Source organism: Rhamphochromis sp. 'chilingali' (genome assembly GCF_963969265.1).
Source record: "Rhamphochromis sp. 'chilingali' genome assembly, chromosome: 3".
Lineage (NCBI taxonomy): Eukaryota > Metazoa > Chordata > Actinopteri > Cichliformes > Cichlidae > Rhamphochromis > Rhamphochromis sp. 'chilingali'.
Window position 1 is genome coordinate 20935991 of NC_137931.1, and position 20662 is coordinate 20956652.

Sequence of the window (20662 nt, forward strand, 5' to 3'; positions counted from 1 at the left end):
AAAACCACAACGGCAATGGATAAAATTGCGAATTTGGGACTTTCCAAAGTAGTGGGTCGTGCTTTGGTGAGTACATCCATCTTTTATTTTACTGCAGCTAGTCATGTATTCAGTTACTGTTCATGCAAAAGCCCTGTGTCATATTACATTAATATACTTTATTAAATAATAAAAAATAATTTTCAAAAAAACAATAAGATTGCAAAAATTTGCAATAAGGCTTTAAGTACTGGTGTGTTAGGTAGGTATGCAAAACAAGCCATATTTTATGTGCAATTTCAAAGAGAGACCTAGAGAACAAAACAAAGACCAAGGGAACGTCAGGGTTCTCTCTCAATCTGAAGGCTGTTCTCAGCTTTATTTTAAACTGTCACCAAAAATATTTTACTTCTGAGAATTTATGACAAATATCTCTGCAACAGATAAAAAAAAGTTTAAAAATACAGTGAAGATAATGAGGCTCAAATGGTTCCAAAAGGCACAAAATGAGAGACCTGAGGCGTTTAAAGAAAGCATGATGCTTTACAACCTTCCTAATAACCATGAAAAAACACAGGAGTTTGTAGCAGTCAGTTCCTCTCCCAATCTTGCTTGCTGGCGGCCAGAGCCTCTCCCAGCGCTCTGATGAAGCGATGGACATCACTGAAGGAGTTGTACATTGGCACCGGAGCAACTCGCAGCACGGTGGGCTCCCTCATGTCACACTATGAGACAGGAAATGACAAAAGAGTTCAAAATTGTTCAGGTGGTCATTTTTTGAAGCACAAGGAATTAAAGTGCCAAAAACTGGAGCTCCTCCAATGGCCACTGTAGGCAAGTTACAAAAGCGAGCATGTCCCTATAGTTGTTTTTATGAAGTTAGTTGCTAAGATCCTCCACCAGTCTGTGCTCTGGTTTTAGTGAGTTAAATGCTAATGTTTTATTTGTATGTACTTGGCACTAATGATCAGGTATCGGTTTATAAAAACAAGCTGAATTCACAAACTTTGGACACTTCTGGCTCCAAAAAAGAAACCAAATACAAAACTGAACTGGCTAAGATGCCAAATACGTGACCAACCCCTTTTCTAAACTTTTGATGATAACAACACAGAACTTAAAAAGACAAAATTTACATTTGATGTTAAAATTAATTACATTCTTGTATTTTTACCTGATTAGGCTTGTACTAGAAACAGATATCGGGGTTTATACTCACAGCGACGCCCCTCTTCTCCAGCTCCTCGAAGACTCTTTTGATGGGAACAGAGAAGGAGAGCGAAAGCTGGCAGCCTCTCTGCTGAGGGTCCGACGGTGTGATGATGTGGACGTGAGGTTTGTGAGGCTGAGCCGGGTCCTTAGTGTAGTAGTGCTTAATCAGATACTCCAGGTAGCCTGTCAGTAGGAGGGACTTCTTGCGCAGAGCCTGCATGGTGGTCATGTTAAACACCTGGCAAGATTTAAATCGTGTATGAGGAAAGAAAATGAAAAATAGATGTTACTTCAGGCAAATGTTTTTTTTTTTCGTGTACAAGACTATGCTGATATATTAAGGAAGCCTGAAAACAGCATTTTTCCCTTCCATAAGACATGATTTTAGATTACTCTCTCAAATTTTAAAAAAGGAATTTTCTCAATTTTTCAGTTATTTCCATAAGTTTGAGCAATTAAGGCGAGATAATAACCCAAATTTTGAACTTATGTATGGCAAAAAATGCTTGTTTTCAGTGGCAGAAACAAGTTTCCATAATAAATAATAAACTGCTGAAATAAGCAAACACTAAATAACCATTAAATAGACATGTACAACAATTAAACAATGAAAGAGATGAATAATGAACACATATAGTTTTTTCAAGCTGTGTATTCAACTTGTAATCGACTACAGGCACTATTAGCATCACTGTTTGATAAACACTTACTTACAGATATGCATGACAACAATTCCAGTTACCCCAAAGTGTCAGTGCACTACATACATACATTACATACACGTAATGACAAAAACATACACATAACACTTGTAATGTTAATAACGGACATGTAACTTCAATAACCTGCACATAACACACATGTAATGTCAATGGTTTGCATATAATGTCCACAACATACGTGTAATTTCAATGGCGCGCATATATTGTACACGTAATATAGTTGTCGTTTTGAGATCATTTACTACACAAACTACATATAATTTGTAACGATTCACAATTCCCGAACACTAAATAGATGCTAATAATCCTTGAACCCTAGCAAGCTTATGAAATACGTTTCATTCAGGTTGATTAACATGTCTAGAAGGAGTACCTCCAGACTGGCCTGCAGTGGACAGACCAGCAGGATTGGTTGGTTCGACAGCCTGAAGCCGCTCACTCCAGGCTGCAGCTCCATCACTAAAAACAGAAGGAAAAAGTCAAGAACCCTTTCAAAGCTTCAGGATCCATTCAGTTCATTCAGAGCCTGAGAGGTGTGCTCTTTACACTCTAAACATAAAGGTCTCCAAATAGGCAGAACTGCAGGTGTAATGTTCACATGAGACCACAAGATGGAAGCAAATAGCAACTCTAAAAGCACACAGCAGGCTTGAGAGAGGTACTGAGGAGGCAGAGGTCAGTGAGGAATCTGTGATGAGTTTTACCGTTAGTCATCTGAAACCGAGACTTCAGGTCATGTCCCCACCATCCCATCAGCCTGAAGGACACGGGAACAGAGAGCTGTGTTACTTTATTTAATCCAATCTTTAATCCTATGTCTATTAACGTATTTTGACTAATTTAAGAGAAAGATACTTGAGTTTGATATATTTTATCATTTGATATTAGTTTCACTATCCTAGATGTCCCACATCTGGCCGTGACTGACTCAAGGTGTCACTTGCCAGTGCTGTGACTGAACCAAGAGTGTCAAAATTAGGCCAAGGATATCTGGGATACCCTACCAACAAAAATCCCCACCAGCTAAAATGTCTGTGAGGAATGTTTCTTACGTTGGTTTGATGGTATGTTTGTGTTTCTCATGGATAAACGCCCCAGCGAGACCACCAGCACCTGAGTTTATATACTGCAAACAAAAAAGCCACAGTCATCACAAAGCATTTCTCATTTATACTTTTATCTGATAATTGTACTGAAATCGCCTGCAGTTCATTAACAGGGCAGTTAGTGAGCAAGGTAGTCCTCAGTAAGCTGGAGTGAATGGTGATAAGGAGATAAGTATTTACCGCTGCCTTTATGATACATGAATAAAAAAGTCTGTGAAATTTGTCTGAAATTAAGATAATCTCGGACATTTTCACATGCCCCGTTCTGTCCTTTTAGGCTGTTCGCTCTGCTCTTACATCAATTTCTCTTTCAAACTGTCCTGGATTACATGTGAAGGATTATGGCAGTTAACAAGCAGTTTTCAGTTTAAATGATCCATAGTTTTCAGCGATGGCGCTAAGGTAGATGTAACATCACTGCTGCACAGAGATCAGAAAGTAGCACTACAGAAGTTATTGAATGGGAGATCAGCTGAATTACCTAAGGCTTTTGATCTTTAAAGGCCCCTTCCATTGGTTTTTGATAAAGACATCCCCCATGGTCATTCATAAACCAAAATAAATAAGTAATAAACTGTTAAATGACAGGTAGTTCCAGTTTTTTCAGTATCTGTTATAGAATTGCATGATTTCTTACTCTTGAGTTCAGAAAAATCTAACCCTGATAGGTTTGTGTGCTTAATTTCTCTCATGAGCTGCTTTGTGCATCCTGGCAAAACAAAGAAATATTCTGTATATTAACAACAAAACTTTGATTTTATAATAATTACATAATTACAGGACAGTGTGGACAATGAGACACCAGAAATTTTCTGTAATTCATTTCTTAAACTTTAAGCCCAAAGAGTCATGCTGCCACACTTCTTTCCTTTACTACAGCACCATTTCTTTATCAAATAGAAAAACAGATCTATTGTTGAAGTTCTTTTTCTTACATTAAAATATCTCAGGGATTAAATGGGAGTTTTGCTGGTCCGGCTCACTTGAGATCAAAGTGAACTGTATGTGAGCCACGATGTAAAATGAGTTTGACACCCTGGTATAAGCGTCTAAAATCGGAACTGGTTGTGTTGTCTCAACCTTTGCCAGAAAGAACATTAATATTCCTCAGAAAGGACATTTGTCCTACAGCTCCACAGAGTCTCATTCACTCTGGACTGTGTCTGGATGAAACAGTGAGCAGGACTTTAGAAGTCTCCTGTCAGCTGACCTTGTAGGAGCACCAGCAGGCGAAGTCGACACCCCAGTCGTGCAGTTCCAACTCGACGTTTCCTGCCGCGTGGGCGCAGTCGAAGCCGACATAACAGCCCTGACAGAACAAACAGAGGACACAGTAACAACTTAATATACAGCACAAAGCAAAAGTCTCGAGAAGGCCCTGATTAATTTTTCTTTTGCTTCCAAGATAACAGACTTTCTTCACATTTTTGTAAGTGGTCTTGAGCAATAGCTTTCCAGGACTTCTAGAGACTTCTAAGTTTTCTTTGGACATTGACTCTTTCCACAATTCAAGGAAACATTTGGTCAGGCCGGAAAGTTTCACAACTGAAGAGTTGCATCAAAAAATATGGGATTTATTGCAAATAACACCAATATTTCATAAAATGATGGCGAGATGCGGTGAAAATTTGAGATGAAAATGGGTAAAAGATTTGGGTGTAAACACACAATTGGAAAAAGGGAATAGCGTTGTTGTTAACGTTGGTCAGTCAGAGTCACAGTGGGCAAAACTCACTCAGTTAAAAAATTGTGCATCAGTATTATTGTTGGCCCATCAAACTTCGCACAGTGGGTGTGATACCCACCAACTCTAGCTGGAAATGCAGATCTGCGATTGGTACTTTTCTCCATCTGTTCTGTTCTTTTGAACTTTTTTGGAAATAAATAATGAAAGCACCGGGAGAAATCATATACATGCTTCTTTATGTAAGTGTCAACTCTCATTTAAGTAATACAAGAAAATCGGAAAGTTCTGGTGACTGGAAGGCCTCATTGAAACATCATTAAAGACTTTTATCTGAGTATTTTTTGCTTACAGTGGTTTCTCTTTTTGCTAGGCCCCCCTTTGTTTTACAAGAAAATCTGTAGCTTTACTGTATAAAGAGCTAACATCTCCAAAATTTCAGGAGTAGTTAGTCATTATAAGACGTGTTTGTGAACTAATCAAGAATGTGGGATACTGTTTGTCCGTGATTTGGACAGCCCAGCGCGTGTTCCCGATGCAGGGGAAACAAACTCTGCCGGGGAGACCTACCTTGGCACTTGTGCAGGTAAAGCCAAAGGCAAGATATGCTTCACCATATTTTCAAGTCTTTGGCTTGGAAGGGAGTTGGTTTGGAAACATATTTGGCGATGCTTCATCTTCTGCTTTGCGTTTGTGTGGGAGCCCCGTCAAAAACTTGTCCATTGTGCTAGCAGTGTTCAAGCATTTTTTTTTTATTCATACTGCGCCCCCCCAGTAATGTGCCCCCCACTTTGGGAACCACTGGGTTACAGTATCCTCTCCTCACCTTCCTCTGGCCAGCCTCAGTGATGCAGGCCATGTCGAACAGCTGGCCGGTGTAATACTGAACCCCGCTAAACATTACCACTGCGATAGAGTCGCCCTGCTTCTCGATCACCTCCAGGATGTCCTCGGTTTTCAGGGTCTCTTCTCCCTGAACACACAGAAAGTGCTCAGCATTGTCATTTAAACGGTGTTTAGTTTCTAACTGACACAGAGCTACAGACACGTTTGTTCATATAACAGCATGAAATGCACTCAATAGGTCGGCAACTGCTCTTCATCTTTGAAAGTTAAGATGCTGTGAAAGTTTTAGTAGTGATATGCTAACACGTGACGTGAAGTAGATGACCTGAGGATTTGCTTTGGGGAGGAAAACTATCCATCATTTGTTCCTCCATGGAGAAATTAGTTTAGATAAAAGTGTGCAGTGTGTTACCGGCTTGGGTGACAGCAACAGCATGCTGTCCTTAGGATCGAGTCCTCGCAGACGGATCTGCGACTCCACAGCGTACTGAGGAAAGAGATTCAAGAAGGACACTGAAGATTTAACCCTCCTGTTATATTGCAAGTCAAATTGAACCATTTTAAATTGTAAAAATCTAAAATAAATAGTTTAAAGTATTTTTTCAGTATGAAACTTCTTGTGCTTGGCTTCATAAAGGTAATCAACATATAAAATAAACATTGTGCATTTTCACATATGTACAACCCATGTGTTACCCACATGTCCCAGGACAAGTGGGTAGGACAGGAACCTTTTATGGGCAGCATGTGATGCAAACACCAGCTATACACTGAACATGCAGGTTAACACTGGGAAGCTGGCTGGAAGAGCCCCAGAGAAGAATCATGTCACAAAGGTTGTGCTTGATATGGCACAAGGTCTCAGGGGCACAACATAACCTGTGACTACAACTTGGTTCAGGAGCTTCTAAAGAGAAAGCTCACAATGGTTAGAACAGTCCGAAAGAACAGAACTCTCTGCTGAGCTGCTGAAAACCAAGAACAGGGCCCCTCAGTCTTCCATATTTGCCTTCACAGACACTACAGCCCTGGTACCTTATTGCCACCAAAAGGGGAAAAAAGTTGTGCTCATGAGCACTTTGTACAAAAATGCTGAAATCAGCACACGAGAGGACCAGAAATGACTCTAGACTGCAGTGCCACCAAAGGGTGGGTTGACAACTTGGACAAAGTCACAGGGTCCTACAGCACCAAGTGAATGACTGCACGCTGGCCACTTGTCATCTTTTACAACATCGATGTATCAGCCTACAACACATTTGTCATTTGGGCGGAGATCTTTCCTGAGTGATGAAATGTCCCTCATGTGCTGTGTAGACACATGCACCTTGTTCATTTCCACCTATTAATTTTTGTGTATTTCTGGTTCTAAACACTGGATAGTGTTTACTATTGCAACATGTAACGACATGTCACTTGTGTGCTGTGGAGACTCACAGACACACACACTGTGTTCATATTGCTATCCCTTATTTTGTTCTTTTGTTCTTTTGTTTCTTTCTAGAGTTTACTTTCAGTACAAATCCTCTTGAGTCATTAGTCTTGATTTTAAGTCAGTTTGACCCAGAACAGAAGAGATGTCACATGTTACTTTCTCTACATCACTACATACAAAGAAAAAAAATGTAAATTATAAAACAAAATTTTAAAATAATCAATGTCATGTAAAACTATTGTGTTTTATATGCAGGTCTTTCTAATGTGCATTAAAAATGTTTTAAAATGCATTTTTTATGAAAAACAAGTGAATTACCCTCACTGAACCACGATCTGTGAGAGGTAAAAATAAACACCATTTACACCAATTATTGTTTGAAATGGTTAGTAATGGAGTTAATAATCAGGTATAAACATAGTAAACATGCCCTGGGTCAAGTTGACCTACAAACAGTGTTCCTGAGAAACGAACATAACAGGGCGGTTAATGACCAACTTGAACTGAGGAGACAAGAGATTATTTACACCATAGACAAGTAAGAGAAACACTGAGTGCAGGAAAAGACTCCGTTTAAGCCCTTTTAGGACCCTTTAGGTCCAGTCTGCATGCAAAAGTATTGATGGGCAAGATACTGAACCCCAAGTTCCTCTCTGATGCATCCATTAGATTATGAATGTTAGATAGAAAACACCTAGCTGTAGAAAACATGTGCTGGTATGGCATATTGCATAAAGCACTTTGAGTAGAAAGTTGAGTGGAAAAGTGCTGTATGAGAACCAGTCCATATGTTCAACTATAAATAAAATATGGGTTTATGAGATTTGCAAATCCCTGCATTCTGTTTTTATTCATATTTTACACAGCTTTTTCAGAATTGGTATTGTACTTAACAAACATAGGGTCAAGGGTATCTCTAATGTACACTCTGGACAGATCTCAAAAACCTTCCTCCTTCAATTAATGTCAGTTCTTTGGGCTAGAAATGTTTCTCGAGTGTTAAAACTGGTGCGAAACACAAGATCAGACCCCAACTAATCATCCAGTGAAGTTTAATTTTTCTTTTGAGTTAGACAAAACTAGTAAAGCTGAATTCATGGATCAGGGAAAGAAAAATCCCCAAAGGGAGGATTTGAGAGAAAAATGTGATCATGTGTGGATGTACTCACGTGATCAGATGGAAAGGCCTTGTCCTCTAGAAGGATTTTGTGTCGAGTTTTAGTGGGTTTGTAGAAGGAAAGCTGCCGAATAATTGAAAGACATTACTGTTCAGTTTGAAAGTTGTTGAACTATGTGTGTTATGTTTGTATATCTCATCATTTAAATGGGGTGAAACAGTAAGTGATTGTATCATACCAGCAGAAGATGTAAATTTACTGTCAGACCATTCATCAGTGCCACTTCCTCAGTTTTAGCTCCTGTCAAAAACAAAAGAAGAAAGACAATATGAGTCATGTTCTTAATTAATATGTGAATGTTTGAGAAATTTCCCCAAGGCTTTCATTTCATTTCAGTAACAGCAGAAATGAGGAAATCCAGGTTATTTAAAGCATAGTAGCTTTTGTTGAAACCTTCAGTTCACAAAATGGTCAAACTATCCGGTCGTTAAGTGATGACGTGACAAATCCTACTTCCGGGCCTAAAGTAGTCTGCGTTTAATATGGCTTTTGTGTTGTTAACATGTTTAATGTTATGTATTTTCTTCTATTTAATCTCAAAAAGCTCCTAAAACAGTCAGTGATCACTGTTGACCTCCCTCGGCTTTTATTACGCTAATCATTTATTTAAGCTCAGTTTTTAAAACCTTAGGATGTAACTACAGCCCAGCCCATGCAGCAGTATATGAATGACTAACCTCGTATTGTGGATGGATTATCTCAGTTGTTCTCCTGGCTGAAGTTTGGTCCTTTTACAGCATCCTGCCATGCGATTACATTTGTTCCTGACCACCGAGAACACTCACGTTAACTTTTATCGAGTGGAAAAAAAGTTAGCTTGTTTATATTATGCTAACATAGCTGTGTTGCTAGCGGTCACGTAGCACATCATTATATACCAGCTAGCCAAACTTCAGTAACCCTACAAACGTCACTGCTGTTTAGTTTTCAGTCTTCATTTATGTTGGAAGTGAAAGCAGAGCTGTACGTTTTAATTTGTTTCCAAAACCCCGCAGTCAGGACATGCTATATTGTATTTAGATAGAAGCTAGCGAGCTAACTTCCTGCTAACTTCTAACTCCGTTAAATGTCATAAATTCCGTTTTCATGGATGCCTGGATGTTAAACTCAATTGTTACACCTGGTAGAGCAGAACGCTGATCATTTTATTAAAGATGAAAGACTTTAGACAGTTTTTCAACTCTCAGTAATGACATAGTGATCGTTTGATATATGGACCTGCAGCAAGTTTAGGCCCAGACACGGTTAGTGACGTCAGACTTAACGACCGGATAGTCATCTTTATCTGAAGGACTCAAATGATCACATGTATTCTTGTCATTGTCTTCCTCATCCAGAACTTGTGAATGAAATCACAGATGGACTTTGCACTCTTCAAAACAGGCCTGGATGGAAAAGTGCAGTGACTACCAGCTAAGGTAAATGGGACAGACTGTTTTAAAACTACAGCTGTGTGTGAGCATCACAGAAGAACACACAAATGTGAAACTCTAGATTGAACCACCCAACACTTAGCTCAAGTTAAAATGGAAGCTTTAGAAAACATTTTTATTAGGACCACTATGAGTATTTTCAGTGAAAAGGAGACTTATTTCCAACTAAAATCGTTGGAAATAACCATCTTTCCTTTGGCAGGTTCTGCTCTTGGGCCTCTCAAGTCCTTTCAAAGACGCAGAAATGACTGTTGAACAAAACAGAGCAAATTGGGAAAAATAGTCGTGGGTGTAAAGCTACTTGCAGAAGAGCTCCAACGGTGGGCAGGCTAAAGCAGCTTAGGTCCTAGTCACACGGGCCTAGAGACTTGTCAGTGACCATCTTTGAAACCCCTGGTTGCTAGGAAAAAACGTTATTCCTCAGCTGTTTGCTGGCTGTTGCTGTGAAAGTATTTGCTAAAGCTGCAATCACACAGGCCTATAGACCAGTTTGTGAACCCCTGGTAACCACCAGTTGCTAGGGCAATATGTGTACCCCATGACCGTGGTAGCTTGCATGGATGATGGCAAGTTGTCTGCAAATTATGGTCTTCCATAATTTCCTTAGGGATTAACAAAGTACTCTGATTCTAAATTTACTCAACGGTATCAAAACTGTGAGAAGTGCAGTGCTAGAAAGTTCCCAAACTCCTTCAAAAACGCCAATTGCCTTTTGGGTTTTCTTAATCAGTCAACTGTTACAGCCATTGTCAGACTAGTTCAGGTGAGCCAAAATTTGCAGCTTTGGAAAACATCGTGTTCTCCAAAAATCCTGACCTACTTTAGAGGGACCAGCCAAGCGTCAGTGTTTCTTACCTACAACTTTGGCCATCAGTTCCTCAATGTTGTTTTCAGCCCATGCCCAAGGTCTCGCACCCATTGTGTGTCCATGGATAGCACTGTAAAAGAATACATCAATACATGCCACTGTGCCTCATCCTTTGGTTAAATATCAAATGTAAGCATTAACATACATCTTGGCCCACGTGTCCAGTTCCTCTTCCAGGTACTTCTTGACATTTTTAGGCTGCAGCCCCAACGAGTTGCCCGAAAAGTAGATGCAGTCCTTGGCACCATTGACCAGTGAGAGATCAGCTAAAGAAACATCAACAGAATTAAACAACTGCTAATAACAAATATTCTTCTCCATCAACCTTAATGAAACATTTTTCACTCACAAGGCGGCAGCTCTGTAATTTTCGGCACCAGAAATTCCTCCCTGAAGTGTCGCAGTTTGTCATGTTTATCGAAGTAAGCAGCCACTTCTGCAGAGGTTGGACTGCAGCCCAGAGAGTCAGACACTCGTTTCACAGTTTCGCTGGGAGTCGAGCCGTCAAACTCATCCATTGTGGAGGGATCGGTGGGCTGCTGACCTGCAGGAAAAGCATCAGTTAGGGAAGACATTTTATCTTTATTAGGAATAGGGTTGCAGTCTCTGGGTGCGTAGACTTCCAGATCTGTTTTTTAGGTGTTTACTGACATTGTCTGACCTTCCTCCCCTTAAAGCTAAAAGTCTGCCTTCAGGGTTTAATTTAAAATCCTCTGTGGTGGTGTTACAGATACATGTAAAGGAACAACAACAAAAAAAACAACAAAAACCCAAGTCTGGTGTTTCTGGTAGTTAAGCTCACATGTAGACAGACACTGTGTGATTCCTTGTTTGACCAAATGTCCCGAAAACAGCACTAACTCTAAGGGCAAGTTAAAGTTTAGTCACAGGTCTCTTAGTTTAACATCATCTGTGGTCTGAAATACACCCAAAGTAAACTTTAAGTGTTCTTAGCAGAACAGGTCGTTTGTTTTGTTTTTTCTTAGAGCTCATGTCAAAGGTCCAGGTGCAAACTTTAGGATTCGTCCACCTTTATAGGGGCTTATTATTAGCTACTCTTTAGAGTGGCTAGTAATAAAGGAATAAACTGTTTCAAGGGACCTTTTTTTTTTTTTTTTTTAGATCTGATTGCTGTAGAATTGTGTAAAGATACAAATTAGTTTGGGTTGTCCTATAATCACAACACTGTTACTCTGGAAAGATTCATTATCCACATGGGATCATTTGTGTTGTAAAGGACATTTTCAGTCTTTCTTTTAAATCTCTTTCTCTGCATCATTTTAATATCATACGAACCCCAAACCTGTTCTGTTGAAATGTGAATGTTATGTTTTAGTCATTGGTCTGATTGGTTATTTACCTTTGTACACCTCTATATTCAATGCACATGCTACAAGTGACTGACGCTGGCCAAGGCAGGGCTGCTGGCATGCTGGATTCAATTCTGAGCTGTTCCTGCAGCCATTAGAGTACCGTCTCTGATCTGACTGCTCTTAGTGGAAATCTGACTGGACAGAGGCACTGAGATGAGGTGCTGCAACCTAGTGCCATTCTTGCAGCAGCACTCCACCCTGTCTGTACCTACCCCCACATATCCTCTGGATTCTGGGCATATCCAGACATTTCCCTGGCCTAAATTTAGCCCCAATATGTCTCCTATGGAACACAACGGGGTTATGCTGGGTTAATGTGTGACCACTGGCCAGTAATGGAGAGTCAACAGCAGATCAGGACAGAAGATCCATGCAAAGACTGGTGACTACTTGCACATCCACGAAGCAACCATATTAAATGTTGTATGTTCATATTTTAAAGTGTTGGTCTGTCAAATCAATTTAAAATACAAACTCGTATTTCCTTCTGTTTTTCTCTTTGTTTTCCTCTGTCTATAATCAACATCCATCAGCTGAATCACTAAGATCTTTTCAGAGGGCTTGTCTGCAATATCCTCCTAAGCTAACATAGACAGAGACTTTTGATCAAAGCTGAGATCATTAGGCTCCAAGAGTCCTCAAAAGAACAAACTAGACAATATATAGAAAGAAATTTAATTTTTGATTTTCCAGAGTTGGTTTCTTCATTTTTAAACCACAAATTTTTAAAAAACCTTTACCAGGATTTTTCTGTAACATGACATTCTGCAAGATTAGTACACCCAAACACCTTTAAAATGTTTTGTTTCACACTGTCTAAGCACAAGGCAGCTTCCTTTTAATATGCCTGATAAGTCTCTGCGTTCCTTATCAATAACACTGCAGTTCTTTTACAATTAAACACTGAGTTTAGAGGCTTTTCTGCTGACAATTGTTCTTGTTAAAGCATTGCATGCCTCATTATTTATTCATTCTGCTGTAAAGTGGAAGTTTTCGAGCTCTGAAAGCTGTAACTCACAGTTGGATCAGTTGGTCTGCAGATGAGCTTCCTCTATGCATTCAGCAGTCAGACTGAGTGAATCGTGTCCTCTGCAAACGCTCTTTGAGCTCTTTGTTTGCACTATCAGGTTAATCATTGTTTTCATGAACTATGACACATACTCAAACACGCTCTTTAATATCCTGTCATAAGTTCGCCTGTGCGCACACACACAAGGCAGAGCAGGAAAGACTTCCTCATTTTGTGGTTTCTGTTTCATGTATGAAAATGGAACAAACTTACAGAGCGAAGTTCCACGTGAAAACAGAGCTGGCCATGTGATCAAAAGACGTTATTCTGTAGCTGCATCAGTGTCCGCTCTTCTGCTTTGAGACTTTCCAACGGATGCTAAGCCAGGCTGTGTGAGGATTTACTCCCATCCAGCGCCGGAATCAAACTGTAAACATTCCTTTATTGATTTTGTGTCCATGCAAAAAAAGATTTTTTTTTTATTTCTTCCTTCAGCATGCTCTCAAACTGCTGATTTATACAAGTATAAACACCACCAAGTTTGACTTGAGTTGCACGGTGATGAGCTGGAGGCTGTCATTCCTTTTCTTTCAGGCTTCTGCCATTTGTCCACTAGATGGCAGCAAATCATTATTAACAATATGTCCCATGTCTGGTCCATTCCCTTCAAACTCTGACAGTGGTGAAAGTTTAGTCACAGGTCTCTTAGTTTGGCTACAGCAGCGTCCTTCACAGCCACTGTATTCAAATATGGTGGAGCAACGTGGCTGCTTCCACAAAGTGCAAACCTGCTCCTGTGTATTATTCATACATTGATTATAAGTATTATGAGAACTCAGTTGTTGGGAGACATCATTAAACATTAATCTGTGTGTATATCTGAGTACAGAATTACTGACTGTACCTTTAAGATGCCATAAACCATTTTTAAAAAGTGTGTGTGTGTGTGTGTGTGTGTGTGTGTGTGTGTGTGTGTGTGTGTGTGTGTGTGTGTGTGTGTGTGTGTGTGTGTGTGTGTGTGAGTTCAAAACTTCTGCTTTTCTTTATGCTGCCTCAGGCCAATGTTGTGCAGTGTTGGGAATTTTTCCAAACATGCTTGCTACCACTGTTTTTGAATGTTATCGCGTGCATGTAAAAACTATAAACTCTTTTAAAGTTTTATTGGTTTTAACGAATTTTGATAGAATAAAATGGACACAAGATTTTTGTCTGGGAGAAAGGAGCAGACAAATCCCCTCTGAAAGTGAGGACAGTGAGCAGAAGTGAAAAAGCAATCAGGGTTTTAATTACTGATTCTCTGGCTTTGTTAACTAAATCAAATCCGTTGACTGATTTTCTGTAACAGACATTCTGCCAGCATGTTCAGAAGTCTTTCAAATGATAGATTCATTGAGCAGAAGGAGTTTTTTAAACATCTCTTATAGGCACTACACTAGTCAAAGTCACCTTGCAGTGGCCCGTGTGTCACAGGAAGGGTGCTGGCTGGACAACACTAAGTCATGTTTTAAAGGTGTTAAGTTGTACACCTCTGTTTCACTGCAAGACGCAACTTTATTCTTGAATCAAATCCAACATGTGAAGATGTTTGAGGTGGGTTTTTCCTTTTCACCTAACAATCAGTTGGTACTTTTAGAAGATTTCATGATTTTGTACACCTTGTCAATACTGGCGTGAATTTTCCGTCAGAACTGTTTTAATTCTTCATTATAGATTCAATGAGGTGCTGGAAAACACTTTAGAGATTTTGTCTCTAATTATGTGATGACATTACAAAGTTGCTGCATATTTGTCAGCTGCACATCAATCATATGAATCTCCTTTTCCACTCCCAGATGTGCTGTATTGGATTGAGATCTGGTGACTGTGGAGTACAGGAAGCAGCCATCAGAAGATGGGTACACTGTAGTCACAAAGGTATTGACATGCCCCTTCTGAGCCTGGCTCTACTGGAGGTTTCCTCCTGTTAAAAGGGAAAAAGGGTCTGAACTGTTGATGCAAGGCAGGATGGATCTATGCTTTCATGTTGTTTACATCAGCGGTCCCCAACCTTTTTTGCGCCACAGACCGGTTTAATGTCAGACAATATTTTTCACGGACTGGCCTTTAAAGTGTTGCAGATAAATACAACAAAATAAAATGATACGACCAAGAAAAAACCTGTGGTGTTTTGTAAATATAATAATAAACACGAATTCACTGTGTAATTGTGTAACTTTATTAGCAGCGTCCTCCTGAAATGTGCCAACAACAATGAGAGTAACATCCTCCTCTCTGTCCCTTAATGCGCTCTGGTCGCTATGGTAATGCGTAAATATTTCTTGCAAAACAAGACACACAACTACAACACGGGAAAAGACCCAGGGAAACTGAGTTAACGATAAAAACCCTGAAAACCATACATTTCACAACCGAGCCCCAACTCTCGTAGGCCGGTACCAAACGACTCACGGACCGGTACTGCTCCATGCCCCAGGGGTTGGGGACCACTGATTTACACCAAATTCTGACCTACCACACAAATATTACACCAGAAATCAAGACTCATTAGGCGAGGCAACGCTTTTCAATCTTCTATTATCCAGTTTTGGTCAGCCTGTGTGAATTATAGCCTCAATTTCCTGTTTTTAGCTGACAGGAGTGGCACCCAGCTTGCTCTTCTGCTGTTATTGAGATGCTCTTCTGCGCTGGTTTTAACAAGTGTTATTTAAGTTACCTGTTATTTAAGCAGTCTAGCCATTCTCCTCCAACATATCCAAGGCAATTTCTCCCACAGAACTGCTGTTCACTGGGTAGGTTCTCTCTTTCAGATCATTCCCTGTAAACTCTGGAGATAGCTGTATGGGAAAATTCCAGCAGATCAGTAGTTTCTGAAATACTCAGACCAACAACCATGACACGGTCAAAGTCACCTAAATCACTTAACATTGTATCCTTGAAAATCTGTTACAATCTCTTGGCGGCTTAAAAATCACATCAGTTCAACTCAGACAACACCTATCTCAAGCTGATTGACCTCTGACCTGAGATGCTGAACAATAACTTTCTAGTTGTGATCGTTTCCCCCAGCGCTACAATGAAACGCTTTAGAAAACGAGCTCCTCATTTGTGTTTCCCACAAGGGCTGGAGGCAATAATTGCCAATTAGCTTGTCGTAACTCCTCTAACAGATGTAAACAAAGCAATCAGTGATCACATTTTCCTCTCACTGCGCTCTTAAAAATGATGTAAAGCTTTTGATTCTTTCCCCAACAGAAAAGATGTAATCTGGTGTGAAAAACATGCCATGTTTAGAAGTAGCCAAGCTTGAGTTTATAAAAGTCAGACTAAGATGACTTACCAAACAAAAACTGTGTACAGTATGTTTGACAACATGCTGTACACAGTGATATTACTGGTACTTTAAATGTACTTATGTCCTATCTTGTTTTAAAAATACATAAAGACCTGTAAAAAAATACCTATAACAGAATTTGAAGAAAGCACTGAGACGTCTTCATGTCTAAAACATCTACGTGCTGCAAATTAGTGCCAGACTGCACTTTTATGCAATACCAATTTTTGCCACAAGATGGTGCAGCGACTTACTGTTGTATTTATTTAATCAGGCAAGTCGCTGGAAGGCGAAAGAAAACATCAACTGGTCGTACTATGGAAGATTTTTTTGGGCACTGGAAAAAAAAAGTCATCCATAGCTCAGAATTTCAAATTAATGAGTCAAAATTTCGACTTATTGCCACCAATCAGATGAATAAATGTATATTATTTCCTTTTTTTTTTTTTTTTTTATATTATATTATTTCCTTGTTACCTGAAAGCAGAAGGCGGAAGGATTCAACTGTTCAACAGTTTAGCATTCAATACATCTCGACAAACATGCTGGTAAAATGCTGCCCCCTGGTGGATGTTAATGTATTTTGCCATAAGCATTAAAATATTGAAAACACCTGTTTGGGCACATTGTGACGTTAAATGTATTTTTCGAGTTTCTTTGTCTGTTTTCTTCTTTAAATTGGCGTCACACAAATGAGGCAGGATAAACAGAAAATAACAGGCAGAAAGACCTCAACAAATTTCCTCTTAAAGCAGGTTTTGTGTTGAAGGAACATTGTTGGGTTGAATCTCAGCAACCATTTTTAAAAGGTTACTAAGTTAAATGTAATACTTCACTGCTGCAGCACCATATATCAAATAATACGTTCTTTCGCCATCTACACAGAGACACAAATTATACAGTTTTCACAATGTTTCTGCTACAAACATCCACCCCTGTGAGTCTGAAAGCTAAAGATCTGAGATTCTCTCACAGAGCTGAAGTCTCAATGAAAGGGGGACTGCAGAACACCTGCTGCTCCTCTCAGCTCTTTGATTTAGTGGAAAGGTATGTCGTTCTGTCTCCACGGGCTCCAGCACCTGATATTTACTCTAAACTCAGGAGGGCAACCTTCTATGTTTCTGCTCTCCGGGTTCATGCTTCCCCCCCGCGGCGAAATCATCTCAGTCACAAACTGTTTTTAGTCACATGAAGAGATAATGAACAGAGGCTTTCCAATGGCTGCTATTCAGAAGGGCTTTCCTATCATGTGGCACACCAGAAGAAGTTGAAGGCTTTTCCCACATAATTCAATCCCTTTCGTCTGATATGTGTTTATGGGAAAGAGAATGAAGAAAATACTAAGTAAAAAGAGAATCCGAGAGAGTCTAGGGGTTTCAGAATAACGTAATTCAGTGCATGAGCTCCACATCCACAGATGCAAAGGTAAAACTCAAAACAAAGAAAGAAAAGAAAAAGAATCCAGGAAAGTCACCAACTTCTCTGAGTGTTTCCTACATTCAAATAAAGAGCCTTCCAACAAAGGAAAATCACCAGCAATGATTAGGATTTTTTTTTTTTCTTATATTTTATTTAAAACAATTATTTACACAATTTACTCAGGCATAAAATACAAATTTATGTATTTTGATTTTTTAAATGGTTTAGTTAGTTACATTGTGACTACTTTGCTTGCCATAAGACTGTCCGCCGTAAATTTCATGAAACTACTTTCTAAGATGTAGAGGAACTGTGACGTGTCTGACGCCTATGAAGTAAAAGTTCCACCTTTTGAAAGTTGTTGATTTCACACTTTTTCAAGATGCATTAGTTCAAAATCCGAATAAAGAGTGTTTCCTCGGTATGCAACAATAGACCAGGCTTTGCTTACAGACAGCATGGTGATACAGCTTATCCAATGAAGTTCGTTGGTGACCAAAAATCTTTCTGGTACTTCTGACAATCCTGTTGAGAACTGCCTGTTTGTTCCTAATCGCCACAGTCAGGTTACCATAGGAGACTGGGATTTTAAATGCTTTCAGTCAAGCCGAGTTAAACTCTTTCCAAAACGTTGTGGGTAACTCCAGAGCCTCTAAACGTCCTGATAAGAAATGATCTCTGATTCGTTTTCTTGTTGAAGGAATCAGTGTTATCCATAATCTGTGGCATCTACCAGCGAACTCCAAAACTTTGGAAATACAAATTTTTCCCTAGCGACCAAACGTTGCTAAGAGGTTGCCAAACTGTCTCTAGACCTGCATGACTGGTCTAAGCTAACATTGAGTTGTTAGCTGTAAACTCAATGCAGACTAGGATTGCTTTGGTATGAACGTCAACGGACGATCTGATATCCTCGTGTTGGCGTTGTTCCCACATCATCATAATTAATGTTTTTCCAGGGTCCACATTACAAGTGACCAATCACCTTCTTGTGACGTCATACTTTTGCGACTTCGAAAAATACCCGCCTTCAGAAACAAATGTTCTTCGAGAAACCGCCTTTTGTCCGCCGATCCAGCAGTTTGAATTCCACTCAAGACACTTTTCTTTAATAAACGGTAAGCATTATACATATATTTTCCTTGAAATGGCTGAAATGGATAGCTGTTTGTTTGCTAGTGATAGGCTACTTGCGAACCAGTGTTCTCCAGACAGAATTGCATGTCAATGTATTATGATATATAATAAATGTACAGGTGAATATAGCTGTCATAAAAATGTTGTCAGGCAAAAATGCAGTAGCTTCCCTGATCATTTTACAAACATAAGTGAATAGAATTTGAACTAAAAGGCCTAGACTAATGGTTGTGTGCTGAATCTATGAATCAAAATATCACCTGGAAACGTAATTAACTGGGACACCGCGTAAATGTCGTCCCTGGGACACCGCGTAAATGTCGTCCCTGGGACACCGTGTAAATGTCGTCCCTGGGACACCGTGTAAATGTCGTCCCTGGGACAACAATTACACGATGGCCCAGGACAAATTTGTTAATTTCTGGATTACTGTTAATCTCCATGGAATCAAGAACTCATGTCCAGTTTCACAGCTGTGGACCAGTTAATTATGTTTCCAGGTGATATTTTGATTCATAGATTCAGCACGCAACCATTAGTCTAGCCCTTTTAGTTCAAATTCTATTCACTTATGTTTGTAAAATGATCAGGGAAGCTACTGCAATTTTGCCTGACCCAACCCCTGCGCCACGAAACACCAAAAAAGTTGGGGAACGCTGGTCTAGAGAACACTGGTTAGCTAATGCTGTCGTCAAGTAGCCTATCACTAGCAAACAAACAGCAAGCCAAGTGAGGAACATATGTATAATGCTTACCCTTTAAAAACTATCCTAAAAGGACTTCAAATTCGGCGGACAGGCGGCGGTTTCTCGCAAGTGAAGTGGAGCGCTGGATTGACAGACAGAGGCGGGCACAAGTGAAGAAAATTTGTTTTAAGGTCGAGAAGTCGCAGAAGTATGACGTCACAAGAAGGTGATTGGTCACTTGCAATGTTGAACCTGGAACAACATTTATTATCATGATGTGGGAACAACGCCAACAGGAGGATCGTCCGTAAGTCAACCCCAAAGACCCACTCTGAGCCAGGAAACCCCTTATTTAGGTGGACTGAGCTGATTGCTGTGAAGTGGGAAACTAATAAGACGAGAGGGATGATCTGACTTGTCATCAGGTCACACTTCAAAGCTACCGTCCATGTTGGTATGTGGGTGTGTCATTAGCGCGCATGCCAGACGTAACATGCACATCTGCGAAGGCACCATTAAAGCTGAACGACACTTATCCAGGTTTGAAGCAATATGCGCCGTCATCCTGAGGTTTTGTTTTTTAACAGAAGGTCTTTCTTAGTCCAGCATATTTCCTGCCAAACCTCTTGCAGTCCAGACTCAGGGAACAATGTAAACATTGCAAAACAAGAAACATGACAAAACAGGTCCTAAAATCTGATATCAATTAAGAATGAGAAAACATTTTGGGGCTCTCATGTGCCCCCTGTTCCAACAGTTTTGAAGCATTTGCTTGGATATATGCTTCTAAATCAGTGCATTCTTTGTTTATCTGCAGTGTCCCAACCGATGCTAACAACCTATGAGTTATGAGTAACTCTGTTCATTTCTCGTGCATCATTTTATAATCCTGTTCCTCTCAAGTAAAGCCTGACTGGACGTTCACTTCCTCCGCAGCTTCACTCGTGCTCTCACTGCATGCGCTGAGTACATACAGCTGCACAGGAGCGCACATATGCACTGCAGTTACACAGTGTGCGCGGTCTGCTGCAGAGATATTGTCTCTGCGAAAATTTGTGATGTTTTTGCTCAAAAATGCGTGTTTATTTCATCCATGTGCAGAAAGCGGCAAAACACATAAAATGGGATTTAAAGACTTAAAAGTAATTGCGCTGTGGTTGAGGAGGGGAACGTTACGAAACATGCACATGTTCTCCCTGGTGGGCTTCTGTGACCCTTTTTAAACTGTTGTTTTAGTTTCACTT

At 39.9% G+C, this 20662-nt stretch overlaps 1 protein-coding gene across 1 annotated transcript; it reads right to left on the reverse strand.

The window, feature by feature from the left end:
- Positions 1–211: 211 nt before the first annotated feature.
- kynu (kynureninase) lies at positions 212–12990 on the reverse strand. Its single transcript, XM_080877851.1, has 14 exons — positions 12855–12990; positions 10813–11007; positions 10609–10729; positions 10451–10533; positions 8341–8402; positions 8154–8225; positions 5962–6036; positions 5530–5676; positions 4230–4328; positions 2966–3039; positions 2618–2670; positions 2287–2372; positions 1199–1429; positions 212–704 (listed from the first exon to the last, which is right to left on the reverse strand). The coding sequence occupies exons 2-14, from the start codon at positions 10979–10981 to the stop codon at positions 570–572; spliced, it is 1407 nt and encodes a 468-aa protein (XP_080733977.1). The 5' UTR covers positions 10982–11007; positions 12855–12990; the 3' UTR covers positions 212–569.
- Between the last annotated feature and the right edge of the window lie 7672 nt (positions 12991–20662).

Coding starts and splice junctions, on each gene's coding strand:
- kynu (XM_080877851.1), bottom strand. CDS start 10,981: ATGGATGAGTTTGACGGCTCGACTCCCAGCGAAACTGTGAAACGAGTG. Junction 4,329..5,529: donor CTGAGGCTGGCCAGAGGAAG/GTGAGGAGAGGA, acceptor TTGTTCTGTCAG/GGCTGTTATGTCGGCTTCGA. Junction 1,430..2,286: donor CACTGCAGGCCAGTCTGGAG/GTACTCCTTCTA, acceptor AAATCTTGCCAG/GTGTTTAACATGACCACCAT.